Genomic DNA, 14,786 nt, shown 5'->3' on the forward strand with positions numbered 1-14,786 from the left:
GCAGGCTTGTCAGATCAGGGAACGTCACGCATGACTCAGCCCGGATAACTCACGAAGCAAAAATGTGCGGCTACGTCATTTCTGCTGTTGTCCGTCCAGATTAGACCACGACAGTTGCATTTACACAATGAAACGGGGTCTGCAACAGATCAAAATTCCTCCATTTTGGGGGTCGAATTTACTCAAAAAGAATGGATTCCAGGTGCGACGGCAACAAAAGTTTCTTTTTCTTTTCAAAATGAAAAGATATTGATGTGGACAAAAAGCATCTGCGCGCTAAATTGAGGTGCCTGGCGTCCAGAGCTTTAACGAATTCACTGCATTTTTTGCACAACGAAAGTTAGGGCAAAGAAATTCAGTGGTAGGAAAAGTTGGAAAACTAGAGCCAATGGTCGAACCTATGGGGTAAGATAACTTCCAAAAAGATGTGTCCATGTTATAACTATTCGTATTTGATAATGATAAACATTTGTATGTAAATAAAAAAGTTGCACCCAAAATTCTGCCGTCACACACGAGTGATAAATTATTAGAGTTAGGATTGTTTTTATGTGAGTATGAATCTAAAAGCTGTGAGTGCAAAGTCTTGTGAATACAACTCTAATTTCTACGACTACAAATCTTCACTGTGAACACGAATTCAAGTTTATGGGTACGAGTCGAAAAACTGTTGAAATAACGTCACAGGCAGGTATTCACAAGACTTTGCACTCACAGCTTTTAGATTCTTACTCACATAAAAACAATCCTAACCCTAATAATTTATCAGACTCATGTGTGTGACTGCAGAATTTTGGGTACAACTTTTCTATTTACATACAGATAGTTATAACATGGACACATATTTTTGGAAGTTATCTTACTCCATACGAACCAGCTCCCAAACATCAGCCCTAAAAGAGGAAGTGTTGCAATGCAAACATGCCGCTCGCCGCGCTTTTTTTTTAAGAACATGGTTGTTTCATTTTATTCTGTTGGGGGATTGGTGCGATTCTTCACCCTGCCTCGTTTCATTGCTCCTTTAATCACATTTAACACCATGTCAGAAGTTTTTTTAGAGACCGACTTATGCATACACTCTCTTCCTTTTAGACATTACGCCCCTTTGAGGCGCAGCGGTGAGCACACCACAGCTGGCGTCGTATCCTGAATGTTGAGTTGAGGAGAGTGGAGGAGAGGAAAGAGGGACGTGAGAGACATTGTTTGGGTGGTGAGAGAGAAAACGAGGGAGCAGGTCCGGGAGATGTGTAGGCAGAAAGAGAGAGAGAGAGAGAGAGAGAGAGAGAGACGAGGGAGAGGGGGGGAAAGAGAGGCGGTGAGGAGATTGCCGCACAACGTCTGGAGGGCACCCGGAATAAAGCAGGTCTTTGAAAAGGGCAGACAAAGAAAAAAAAAGGTCTCGGCCAAATACCTGAAAGAATGTTGAGAGGAAAGAGGAGCGCAGCCAGAGGGAGATAAGGCAGTTAGCCGCACACCGAGGTAGCTCCTGTGTCATTGGATCGAGTTACCTATGCACTTGCGTGTGTTTATCTGTGTGTGTGCGTGTGTGTGTGTGTGTGTGTGTGTGTGTGTGTGTGTGTGTGTGCATGTGTGTGTGTGTGTGTGTGTGTCCATCTGAGGAGGAGGAGGCCGGCTCTGCCGACATTCCAGAGTGGTCTGCCTCCGTTCACGGTCCAGTGAGGTCGCTGACAAAGCTGTGACGGGCGAGGCCATGTGTGGCGCCTCCAGGGCGAGCCCAGGTTTGCTGCGACAAGACCTGGACCCTCAGCGTCGGAGCACACTACGGGGCAGAGGAAGTACAACAGGATGGGGGGGGGCTCGACATTTCGCTTAGACAATTTCAGCTCCCGCGTGTCGTTCGTTCAAGCACTTCTGGGCTTCAAAGCGTCTTCAGATGAGAGCCCTCCTTTGAAAGTGATTTTGGAGTCTGAGCTTTATCTGCATGTGAGAAATCACCCCCCAGCAGTTTTTGTGTGCTTAGACACTTTTTAACAGACTAACGGAGCCTGGGGATAAAGCTCCTGCAGCAAAAGGAACCAACGTGAGGCCGGCTTCTCCTCACTGTGTTGGTGTGACGACGGCGGCGAATCTGTCACGATATTAGCAGTGGATAATATCAGTATCGGAGCAAATCTAAGCAGTTATTAGTTGTGATTGAGGTCTGATAGCAATTAGTCTCACTCCGCCACCCAGACTGACTCCTCTAATGATGTCATTGGCCCTGTCACCTCCCAGAGGTCAAAGTGTCCATGTTAAACCATGCGTAATGGTTCCATGTTTAGACTACAAGGGCCTGTCCGCCTAAATGGTGATGGATCGCTCCTTTTTCCTGATGGGGATGTGTGCTGCATCAGATGATACGGGCCTCGACATGATATGCAGTTGATTAAATCAATACTCCAAGGAAATGTGTGCTGGACTCAATTTCAGTTCAATAACATCAGGGGTTTAGGTGTGTGTGTGTGTGTGTGTGTGTGCACATGCATGAGTGCATCTGTGTGTCCTCCAGAGGGGCGTTTGCACATGCAGACCACAAAATAAAGGACAAGGACATTGTAGTTTGTCTGCAATATGCTTTTGAAATGAGGTCATCGACACGAAACGCAGCGTTTTTTAAGTGGTTTTCACGACCGCAGCGTCACATGACGGCAGAAATCTCTTTCCTATCAGTGATGACAGACTAGATGATTGCGGTTATTTAGCATCCCCCAGTTTGGAAATTATAAGGGAGGGATGAGAAATGACAGACAACCCAGTTGGCTCATGCAGAAGCCGAGGCTGTATTATTCCCTTTTTCTCTGGCTCGTTCTGAAGACGTGCCAGCTGCATCTACCGGCGTGCAGGTGCTGGAGATATGAAAGGTAGCGTCTCCGGGGGCAGAGAGGAGGATTTAAAATTATTTCTAACTAAATGCCCAGTGCCTCCTCTCGTATGTCAGAAAGCGTTAGCAGGACAGATGCTGCCTGTAGGCAGTGCACATGAAACAAGAAGAAAAAACTTGCAGAAAACAGAGAGCAGAGCTCAGACGGAAAAACAATTTGTGCTATTGTAATCCTTACCTGTTTTGTATTTCTCTTTTCCACCTTCCTCCTTTTCACTCTTCCTTTCTTTTTTGTCACCCCAGCAGTGACCCGTGGCAACCCCCAGCCTAATGACCACTGCAGTTTGACACTCATTAGAGGTGGTCAATTAAATGGAGGGGCCTGGAGTCACTTTCATTAGACGACTTGTAAAGGTCTATGTTAAGTCTGGCTTTAAGCAGAAACACAAGGGGAGGCAGACGGGATGGATTCTTGGTACCTGGACCGTGGCCGTTTGTAGTGGTGGACGCAGGACATGGGGGGAGGTTTGCACCAGAAAAGAAGAAAAGGGAAAAGAGTTTAGTCCCTCATTTGTTTCGTTGAAGACAAACTGACGTGTTCTGGGAGGGTGGGGAGCATGAGTGCTGAAAAGAACACAAAAAATTACATCTCATGAGGAAAAAGATGAATAACAGAAGCATCTACATGAAGGGTTGGCTCTCCAAAGACAAAGTGGTCTCATTTCACTCCTTTGCACTAAATCAAGAGAGTGGATTTTTCCTCTTCTTCTCCGGTTTAAAATTTGATGTGCATATATACACTTCTAGATGAATGTGCATGTGTGTGTGTGTGTGCAAACAGAGTGCACCGAGGGGGAATGTTTTTCCCATTCCTGTAACATATCAGCGTGTGCGTGCGTCTGGTTTTAAGCAGAGAGCGTCTCCCAGTCCCAGGCCTCTGGAGTCATCAGCCTGTGAAGGTCAAGTCTGATTCAGAAAGAGACAAGGCAGATTGGCATGGAAATGGAATCTGCTGTCTCCGTGCCAAACGCTTAGACTGACTGACTGCCCTCAGCCTCTCATCACATCCAAGTCTATCCTCTCATCGCCGCCGTCCACTCCTCCTCTCGGTGTGGCCGCCTCTGCATACCAATATCAGAATAACACAGTGAAGGAGCCGGCTCGGAAATGGGCCCCGTTTAATGATCGCGATGTCAAACAATGTCTCGGTGAAAGGGAAACACGAATCCAGCTGTTCGTTGCTGCAGGAGCCATCTGCTTAAAGAAGAGCTGTCTCTTCTCATTGCTCTTTTGAGTGCGGGCGGAGTTTGCCTTGAGCCATATTCAGGCTGTTACTTTATAATGAAACTAAAAATGCATCCATCGAGCAAAATCGATTCATAAGCAGCTGCCGCCGTGAAATATTGTTCAAATGTTTATTAGATCTTTATGGAAGAAGTCAGGTTGCATGAGTTGTGTGGAAGCTAATCGGCGAGTATGTGTGCAAGTTCTGCTGTTGTGTGTAATGAGCATGCGCTTTTGATATGAATGAGAGCAGTGAGCCGTGAGATGAGTATGTGCTTGCTGGTATGGAACAAGTCCTTCCACTTCTTGTGTGTGCATGATTTTGTGACTGGACTGTGTGAGTGTGTGTGAGTGTGTGTGCGCGCGTGTGTGTGTGTGTGCCTCAGAGAGGCCGAGAGGGAGGGAGCGTGCTGAAATGGGTCCCTGCCCCTCATGAATATTCAGGCGCCCCCCCACGTTCCACTGATGTCCCACTGATGTCAGCTTGCGTGTGGGAAAACGAGTTGCCCCAGTAACAGTACTCTTTCAAAGCTGATCTTACTGCTGCAAAATATTAAAATAAAAAAAATAAAAAAAATGGAGAGGATGTGCACTGTAGGTCATCCTTTAAAATGTGAAGCGAGCTGGTCTGCCGCCAGTAACAAAGTGCAGATGAGTGAAATGGTCTTGATCTCATGTGGCACTCTTAGAACTAGGGCAGCACTTAGGTCACATGTTTAGGTCAGTCACCCTTCACTCAGGGCTCCTCTAATGCATCCTGTCAACCGCTGTGTGGCCGTGGCATCGCATGGAGCAGAAAAGAGACAGCCTGCACCCACTCGTGAGGCTGCGCCTCTCAGCTTTCATTGCTCAGCTGGGTGTTTGCTGTGAATTTTTGGTCTTTTAAGCTAAAAAGCATCCGTGTGAAAAGCTGGCTCTGCTCTCTGCTTCAAGATGGGTGACATTGAGAGATCCTTTGCTGTGCCACTTACTGGGAGATTGTTGGGTCTTTCTTTTTTATTCTTACACAGTCATTGTCAAGCACATTTGCAGACAAACACACTGGCACACACACACACACACACACACACACACACACACACACACACACACACACACACACATACATGCACGCACACTGTCAGCATCCTTCAGCTCTGCCCCCACAGATGTTATTCAGTATTTAGGTCAGTTGGTTTGCAGATGGGTGGTCAGCAACGCTTGTATCAGCTTGGGTTTCCACAAACTGACACAATAGGCCAGTCAGCTCTGTGTGGCCACCCTGGAGGGACCGGAAGAGCAGCTCTTGGTAATCATAACGGACAGTGTTAACTAAAGGATACCCTAACAGCGTTAAGATCCAGTTACTGTAATGACTCAATCGCCCACATTTAGACCGCCGCCAGAATAAACGGGGGAAACGCTATGGAGATAACGTTTCTCATGTGACTATCTACTTTTAATGTAGGTTAAGCTTTTTGCTTTTAGTGTGATTCGGTGCATACGCAACTTATCCATCATTTATGTCCTGAGATCTGGTTCCGTCTCCTGGTTTTGTTGTAGAAATCTCTGGATCAGTCAGAATTTTATCTTTAATGTTTTCTCATTTCACTGCATGTGCTTCAGTGTTGTTTTCAGTGTTTTGCTCAACATTTTCTTATATTTCTTTGATATCATCGTGTTTCCTAATGGTTTTAATTCAGTATCTTCAAATCAATGTTTAATATTTTCAACTTCGCCCTATTTTTCCAGAGATTTAGTATTTTCTTTTTTTTTTGTTTTATTATCCTAGGCTCTTGGCCTTCAGATTTATATTTAATGTTCTTGGGTTTCTGATCATTGATTTCTGAGGTTTTGGCTGAATGTTGTCGTCTATTCACAATGTTCAGGCCTCTTCTCATTTTTACTTACAATTTGTATTTACTTCTTGACTATTGTTGGCCGTAGCGACTGAGTTTCTGCACCGTCACTCTCCACATACCTGTTCATGCTTGAACCAAGGTTGAAAAATAAAGTTACACATACTAAACGATACACATAGGTGAGAAAAAAAAGAAGCTATTATTTAAAGGTGTGAATGCGTGTCGGCATTTGTAGGGGTGATTCTTTTATGGAGTCAAACATCAAGAGCAGTTTGACTGAAAGGGAGGAAATGAGAGAGAAAGAAGGAGCCAAAGCTTCAAGGCATAATACAGTAATTGGAAAATTGTGCAAATGCATTTTGGAGTCATGTTATATAAATGGCCAGTGCAGATAATGCCTGAGATTCAAGGCATGGCCTAATTGAAACTAGGAGATGGTGGATGAGAGGAGTTTGCTGAAGGGGTGAATGAAGTGTGGGTTTTAAATTGGGTGGAGGAAATGTGGATGGAAATGGGATGTTTTTAAAGATGTGGGCGGGAGGGAGGCAGGCAGAGCTGTTTCTCTTTAAGTGGCATAAGGGGTTAAAAAAGAAAAAGAGGAACGTGGAATAATTCCTACCTTCCTTCTCGCTCTCCACACCTGTGACCCAGCAGCCCGCCGCCCCGGCTCAGCCCCGGCAAGCGTGTGTGTGTTTCTTTTTTATGTGTGCAAGTCTCTTTGGTTCTCTCCGTGTCTGCATGATTGATGAGTCGCGGTCAGACCTGGATCCCTGCCACAGCTCGGGCCTGATCTGGCATGTTCTGGTCATAACAATGCCATCAATATGTGCCTGACGGCCGTCTGCGAGTGTGTGTGTGAGTGTGTTTGTGTGTGTGTGTGTGTGCGCTCTAGCGCTGAAACATAAAATTGAAACATACCATGAACCAGAGGAGCAAGATGCTTAGGAGGAATTTCCGTTTCCTGCTCCTCTACAGGGATTAGAGCAGAGTGGTGTTTAGATAAAGTTCCCCTCGCTGATTGGAATTTGAGGAACATTATTTAGCCCTTTCATGAATGATCTACAGTTTATGTCACTGTTTGACTAATGAACTCTCTTTTTGTGGTTTTCCTTTGCTCGGTTTCCATTTCTTTGTGCCGTCTCAAGTTTCCTCCAGAGCTCAGAGATTGACCAAAAATCTGCTTGATATTTGATGAGCAGCATTTGATGAAAGGCATTAGCAGACCTGCATTATTTATGAAGGGTGAGTGATGCATTAAGTCATTAAATATGTATACGTACATTACATGATGAAGAACATGTCCCATAGCATGTCGTATTGATTCTGGCGTGAATTACGAGACTCCTGAACAATCTTTATGAAAAAACATTCAAAGTACCAAAATCGCTTAAGACTCACATTGACAGACTTCCCCTGTGTACGTCTAACAAGTTGCAGGGTTTGAACTCGCTTGCTTTTCCACAGATCAAGAGCAGCGTTTGCACACGCAGCAGATTTGGTGTGAGGGTGGATTTGTGTGAAATAGCGTGAGGGGGAACTAAGATATACTGCCAGCCAGCAGCGTCAAAGGAATCATAGCAGTGATGTTGAATTCTTTCCCTCATCTGGTTAGCTGTATCACTTTACCTCTCCACATTTTCCATTTGTGGCTTTCACAAGCTGCGGCGGCCTCGCCGGAGCAGAAAAACGCAGGCCTTGCAGAGCAAACATAACGAACGACCTGTTGGTCATCGTGTACGGTGAAGAGTGGAGCTGCTCAGCACCGGAGGAAAAAAGCAGGACTGAATCCGTGTTTCTTCATCTAAACACACAAGATAGTATTTGCATCCGCTTGGTAGTGAAAGATGAAACTTCTAATCATTTCACAAACAAAAATGATCATTTTTGCTCATAGCTCTCAGGGCCTCACGAGTGACTCCACGATCACCCCTAGTCTTTTTTTTCTTTTTCGTTTAACATACTGTAAATTGGAAACCGAGCAGTTTGCATTCAGGCTAACAGATAAAAATGAGTGTAAATTAAATTGCTCCCAAGTCACGGCAGCCTGCCGCCTTCCCAGGTGATTCGTTTCATCCTCGAGAGCCACCGTGTTGTGGGATCCGGAGAGAAACCGAGGAACTGTGCTGCACATTTGAGTTCATGAGGATTTAAAGAGAGAGAGAGAAATGAAGAGTACAAATGCTGCAACGTGCTTGCTGCAGCATTGTACTTTGTGATGCTTCCTCTGTGGTAGTGAAGAACCCTGTGGCACGCAGGGACCCGCAAACACAGTCGCAGTTTAGAAATATACACAGAGAAAGAAGAGGAAGAAAAAAAAAAAGAAGAAAAAAAGCTAGCAGTTACCCAGTATCTCAGCGGGAGGAAGGTTCTGATAAATCTGCAATACTGTAAATCTACGGGGCCGGCTCGGGACTGAGCCAGGGAAACCAGATGACCGTGTACCTGCCCCGGGGCAGAGAGGGACCGTGAGGGGGAAGGACAGCAGAGGGATAAGCTGGGAGGGGGATGGGGGGGCGGGGGGGGGGTGGCTAGTGAAGCCACAGGCACATTATGTCCCTCACTGCCCTCACTCATTCTCCCCTCACCCCCTCTGTCCTGCTCACATCATCAGCAGCATGAAAGGCATGCCCGCAGACGCTGATGTGTTTGTCGGAGAAAATGCCCAATCATTTTAATAAGGTTTCATGCCATCCCCTGCCTCCACCGAGGACTTGGCATTTGTTTCTTTCAGTGGCATCAATGCAGACTTTAATTTCAGGCAAACAGAATGGAAATGGCGAGTGCAGCCAATCAGATTTAATCATGTATGAAGAAATGTAATTTTGGAGGACACCGGGGCAGAGCAGCCTGATTCGGGTATTAGTTACTATGCAAAAAGCCGTGTCCATAGTCCCAGAATATGAATTTATGAAGCCCTGCTTGTGATTTCAATCTGACTAATGTATCAGAACAAACCCATCTGTGCAACAGTGACCCCTGAGGTGAGGGTCTGGGGGCTGTTTATGCTCCCGACATGTGCCAAAGCCGTCAGTGGGGCGGGGAGCGAAGTCTTTGATCAACCGACCTATATTAAAACGACAAGAAACGGGAAAAAAAAATAATAAAATAAAACAAAAAAACAGCACTCCAGACCAAGTTCCATGGGAAAAATTTTATTTATCAATATGCGGTAGTTTCCAAACTGGTGGAACGTTATTTCCATTGTAGCTGGTGCCAGCAGGTTATGCTGAGAAGCGGCAAATAAGTGTATGGCAAAAAAAAAAAAAAAAAAAAAAAAAAAAAAGATGAAATAAAATACCAGAAACTTGACAGCTATGATTCAAACAAAGGGAAATAAACTCAACAGGTTTCGCTTTCACATGCACATTGAAAAATAATACTGTGGCTTTTGAACAACAGCAGAACTCAACCTACAGCGAGGCTCATACTATGGACCAACATCCTTGTGCTAAATTAGGAAGGAAGGGATGACAAAGGAGAGGGGCGGAGGGAGCGAAAGAGAAGGAGAGAGCATCTTTAAAACAAAGGACCGCCTGGGAGATAATGAGTGGTGTAAACCAGATGATTTATTGGCGCTACGGCCACGCTCTCATACACGGCCTATTTTTACTCCCTTTTTCCCCCTTCTCTTTGCTTCTCTTTTTCTACCTCTCTCACTCTGTGGACATTAAAACTGAGATAAGGTTCATTGTTTTTGTTACGTCTCATAATGGAGTGGAAGGTGTGGGGAACTCAAAGCGAGTGGAAAAACACGAGTCTTCATATGCAGAGCTAAGTGCTGTCTCCAACTGGGAGCGAGGGCCTTAACGTCGGGGCCCCGCCACCCCCGGCTCATCCCAAAGCCACTTGGTGACAAAGCTTCAGTCCTGAACAATTTCTGAGCAACTACAATTCCCGTTGAAAAGGCAAAGAAAAAGAAAAACTGTGAATCCTAGATTTGTTTTTTTTTTTTTTTTGTTCTTGTTTTTATGTTGTTTTTTTTTTTTTAAACACGTGTGGTAACAAAGACTTTTTGACAATACTGGACGCTGCGTAAAAGACAGCTCGTGTGACGTTTGCAATATTCAGTTGAAGTCTAAAGGAAAAGAAAACAAAAAACATGTTGCAGAGACAAAAAAAAAAAAATGCAAGGATTCATACAAAACACACTTTAAAAAGACAGCTATTTACAAACATCCTCCATTACAAAAATCTAATCTTAAATTTTTCTCATGAGCAGTGTTCAGGTGAAATTACATCGTAAATTGGGCTCTATCCATATATGTACAATTCTCCGTTTATCTCTTTTATTATTAATCTTTTTTTTTCTCCACAGATTTGAATAACATTAAGTGGTCACTAGAATGGATGAGAATGAGATATGGTTTGTGGTCATTTGGTACGGACTCCCCGTGCTGGTGTAGCTGGATGGATGCGCGGTGATCCGAAACGAAAATATATGCTCTAGATGTGTTTTGCAGAGGGCCACTGAGGGCTGCATGCTGAGTTAAAACACAGGACCACAAAAGCACAAGCAGCTGTTTAGATTGTTAACTCCGGGGTTAACGACTCTCAGGAGTCGCTGGAGACTTCCCAGAGTCTTCAAGCTGGAGCTGCCTTTTAACTCAGCGGAGTCCGTCCACCGAGGGCCGTGCTAGCTGCGCGGGGCCGGGGGTGATGGGTGCCTCTGTCGCTGAATAAACGTTTGCACTGGAGATCCACCTGGACCCGTCGGCCTCGGTGCGTCTGCACATGTGCGGAGCTGCTGACCTTATCCCGCCCCCTCCCCGTCTCCGCCTGCACCCCATCGGCCCGGAGCCCGAGGTGCCAGTCCTGACACAAGCCCGGTCAGCTCCTGGACCACATTCCCACGGACACACCCAGATGCTACAAATAAAAGCGAGCAGGAACACAAGCAGCTATATGTTCACACAGAAGCCGCCGCCGCCGCCCGCCCCCCCAACACGTGCTCGCCTCCAGCTGCAGTAAATCCCATCAACGGCTGCCGCCCTGAGCTGTGTGATAGCCGGGCTGCAGGCTCCTACCGGCTGAACACCTTGACTGGGGAATATTCTGCACAGCACTTTTTATTCACAGGATAACCTGTGAGAGGGAAGTAAACGCTAAACCCCCTCGCCGACCCCCTACCGCGCACACACCCCCCCGCCCCCCCCTTTCCTAGATTCCCACCTTTCATCATCCTCTCAGGTTAAAGCCGAGTCACAGAAACGTTTTTCTCCTCATGCATCTGCCACTCTCGCTCGCCCTCGTCTCCGGCTGGTGAGCATGGGCACATAAAAAGATGGCACATAGATTAGTCACGCGCCGGCGACGCCACCGACTGTGCGCTCCGGTGACTCATCTGCAGACGGCCAGCCAATGGGCATCTGACGGTACTGTATCCCAACGTTCGACCTATATATAGGGCATCCTCCCTTTGCAGGCCGGCCGAGCGGAACCCGCCTTCGCTCCGGCAGTGGGCACCCGACTAAACGGCCGATGCTTAAAAGTGTGGCGTCAGAAGACAGATCAGACACCCACCGGCCTGCTGTCTTTACAAACTAGCACCCTGAAAGCCCATCAGGCAGTACGGTCCTCAGTCGGGCCAAGTAGAGCGCCGGGGAGGGTTCACGTTAGATGTTGTTGGGCTGGCCTGTCTGTCGTCCGTCGGTCCGTCTGTCTCGCCTCTGAAGCCTCGGGGATACAGTAACACAGCAACGCCAATTAAGTCTCCACACATAGCAGAACCGGTCTGGACAAGCCCCAACACGTACACACACTCACTCACGGAGGACACGCCCTGAAATACACACAAGCAGGCTGTAAATACCAGACTGGAGCTGAGGACAAGGGAGTTTCACATACACACACACACACACACACACACACACCTCAACGTCTACAGTCCAGGTCAAGGTACGTCCTGGAGAGGAACCAAAACGACAAGCAACGCGAGCAAAAGGATGACATGGGTGGTGAAGAGATGGAGTAATAATGATGATTTATTTAACTCTATACATTGTGCACTTGTAGGAAAAAGTCTAACAAAATACAACTGCTTTGTGAACTGAATCAGGGTTCGAGGAAATCCTCCATCAAAAATAGTAAGTAAGGCAAACATCAGAGGTGCGAAGGGAGAGGAACACATTATTTCACACACCGTGTAAGATACCTGAGCTACCTGGAGAGTTTTCCTGGCCCAGCGCGAGGCCCCCCGACTACCACACACGTACAGAGGCGCACGCACAAACACACACACACACACACACACACACACGCACGCACGCACGCGCATCTTCTGCTTGCACCAAAAAAAACTTTGCAGGCTGAGTGGCGTTCAGGCCCATGTCTCCCTGCTCCGGGCTGCTGTGCGAGGGTGGTGTGTTTAATTGGGTGTAGCACAGACGGTACTTCAGGGAGCCCGGATAAGTTATATCCTGTCCGTTAGAAGGGGAGGCAAAACCCCGACGCCGGAGCTCTCCGTCCCCTCGGTTGGCTGCTCCGGCCACGCACCCCCCCCCCCAACCCCGCCGCCTCCTGTGTCGGAGCACAGCGAGGAGACGTAGGGATGGGGGGGGGAGGGAAGGTGGAGGAGGGAGGCAAGGGGGATGTCAGACAACTCAAACAAACAGGATAAACCTCTTTCATCAGGCAGCTCGCAGCCCCGCTGGTTACTGGTCAGTGCGTGTTTCTCCAGATCTGTGCAGCAGGTGGTAAAAATAACAGCGGCTTGAAGAAGCATCAAGTCCCCCCCAAAAAAATTGCGAAGGGAAAGTGTTTCTTCCCAAGAACGTAAATCAAGCGCTCCTCTCGTCCTCTTTCTTTCTCTCTCTCTCTCTTTTCTCTCTCTCCTGGCCGTGCCCGCTGGCTGTGTGAAGCGCGTCAGACTTTGTAGTAGATGTTGGCGGGGCTCTGCGGGGGCATCTCCTGGACGATGTAGACCGGGTGGCCGTAGTCGCCGCTCACCTTCTCATAGTGAGGGCAGTAGTTGTTCTCTGTCCGCAGCGGAATGATGATGTCGCTGGGCTCGGTCCCCGCCGTGCCGCCCGGCAGCTTGGGGTTGGACAGCGTGCTGAGGGAAAGCGCGGAGGGCCGGGCCTGCGTGTGGCCGTTTTTCCGGGAGCGCTTGCGCATCTTGATGAGGAGGATGACGAGGAGGAGGATGAGCACCAGGAAGATGATGCAGCCGGCGCCGATGGCCGAGAACACGGCCGCTTTGGAGCCGAGGATGCCGTCGGCGTTCGAGGAGGATCCGGAACCGCCGTTCCTTGGGTCTGGAGAGAAAAATCGGGGGGAAAAAAAAAAAGCAAAGGTTCTCATAAAGGCCAAACAATCGTATAATTTATATTCTGGCTGAAAGTAGGGCTGGGCGATTTTGGACAAAAATAAAATCCCGATTTTTTTCTCTGAAATCCCAATTTTCGATTTCGATTTTTTTTGGTAAAACTACAAAAGACAATGGAATAAATTGTTTCAAATATTTTACCTTTAAAGAAAAATAGCAAACAAATTTTCCTATTGGGAATGAAGTGCAATTGAAAGATACTGTAACTCCTCCTTGAGTTTAGTAAAGTGACAACATTTACAATTTTCTTGACCAAACAAAGATGACTAGACGAGCTCTGTCTGTAATGCAGCTGCAAAAAAGGAAAATCCATTTTCCGATTTCCTTTTTTTAACATCGATTGTGATTAATAAATCCGATTTAGATTTAAAATCGATTAATCGCACAGCCCTAGCTGAAAGTTTGGGGGGGGAATCTTCCAAATAGATCTATCCCTCATTTTTCTGCCTCGTTTCACATTTTATATGAAATGAGGCCTTGGTGTGTCTCGTGGAGCTGCATTTCCCCATGTGTGCAGGATTTGAAGTGCATTATGTTCCCTATTGAAGTGGACAAGCTGTTCAGCAAAGCTTTCTCCTGTTTTTGATTCTCACTTGATATGATACACTCTGTTTAATGACACTGAGCTAATGGAAAGAGCCCTCTGCCTTTTCTGAGCTGGAGATGTCAGTGATGGTCCTGCACACTCGTGTCTCCCAGAAGAGGGAGGGCCCAAATAAAACATTAATAGGCCGGCACGGTTCCTGCTTATTTGTAGAGCGAGCTAGTCATTTTCATATAGTCCCTGGGAGACCTCGGAGCATTTACAGTAAGCCCCGACTGTCGTGTGCAGATCTGGCTAAATCAACCGCGGGCGCGTCCCCGTTTCTTGTTTGTTCAACCCGATTAACACCCCCACTGATGCAATCTAATTCAATCAACTCGGCCAAAATAGCTTCCAAAACGAAACCCGCGGTCGCGGGTCTGCGAGGCGAAGACCCCCCCGTTCCCATGAGAGTCGGCCCGGAGCCGTGTTGTAGGACACGCCGCGGCTAAGTTTCTGTGGCAAAGGGCAAATATATGGAGGGCACATCTGAACATCTGATTTTATTTTATCCTTTTGTTAGAGGGGTTCAGGGTGGAAGGGAAACGTGGGAGGGGGGGACGGGGAGTGGGGGTGTCGGTGGATGGGAAAGAGAATGGCTGGCTCCTTTGGTGACTGAAATCTGAGAAGAACCAAATCTGTTTTCCATGTATGCGTGCAGCTGCTGCCAAAGAGCAGAACTGACCCTTCTCCCCCCGCCATCACTCTTTTACTGTCCATGACCCCCCCCCCCCCCCCCCCCCCCCCCATTCCCTCACACACACCCCTGCAGGCACACAAAAGTCTCATACCTCAGGAGACTGTCATCCCCCTAATGACTGTGCTCCTGCACGCGCGCGGCTGGCCACTTTTCCACTTAACCATTTATTGATAAGGGTATAAATGCGCCTCTCGCCTTATCGGGGACCGCGGGACACGACTGAAAGCTACCAA

At 47.3% G+C, this 14,786-nt stretch overlaps 1 protein-coding gene across 1 annotated transcript in view; it reads right to left on the minus strand.

Annotated features, from left to right (window-relative positions):
• Positions 1–11,101: 11,101 nt before the first annotated feature.
• efnb1 (ephrin-B1) overlaps positions 11,102–14,786 on the minus strand; it is a 60,094-nt gene continuing 56,409 nt past the window's right edge. The window contains exon 5 of the mRNA XM_061725780.1: positions 11,102–13,199. Within this exon, the coding sequence (XP_061581764.1) occupies positions 12,808–13,199 (392 nt within the window). The 3' untranslated portion in view covers positions 11,102–12,807. The remainder of the gene's footprint in view (positions 13,200–14,786) is intronic.

Source organism: Cololabis saira, chromosome 7 (assembly GCF_033807715.1).
Source record: "Cololabis saira isolate AMF1-May2022 chromosome 7, fColSai1.1, whole genome shotgun sequence".
In the NCBI taxonomy this organism is placed as follows: Eukaryota; Metazoa; Chordata; class Actinopteri; order Beloniformes; family Belonidae; genus Cololabis; species Cololabis saira.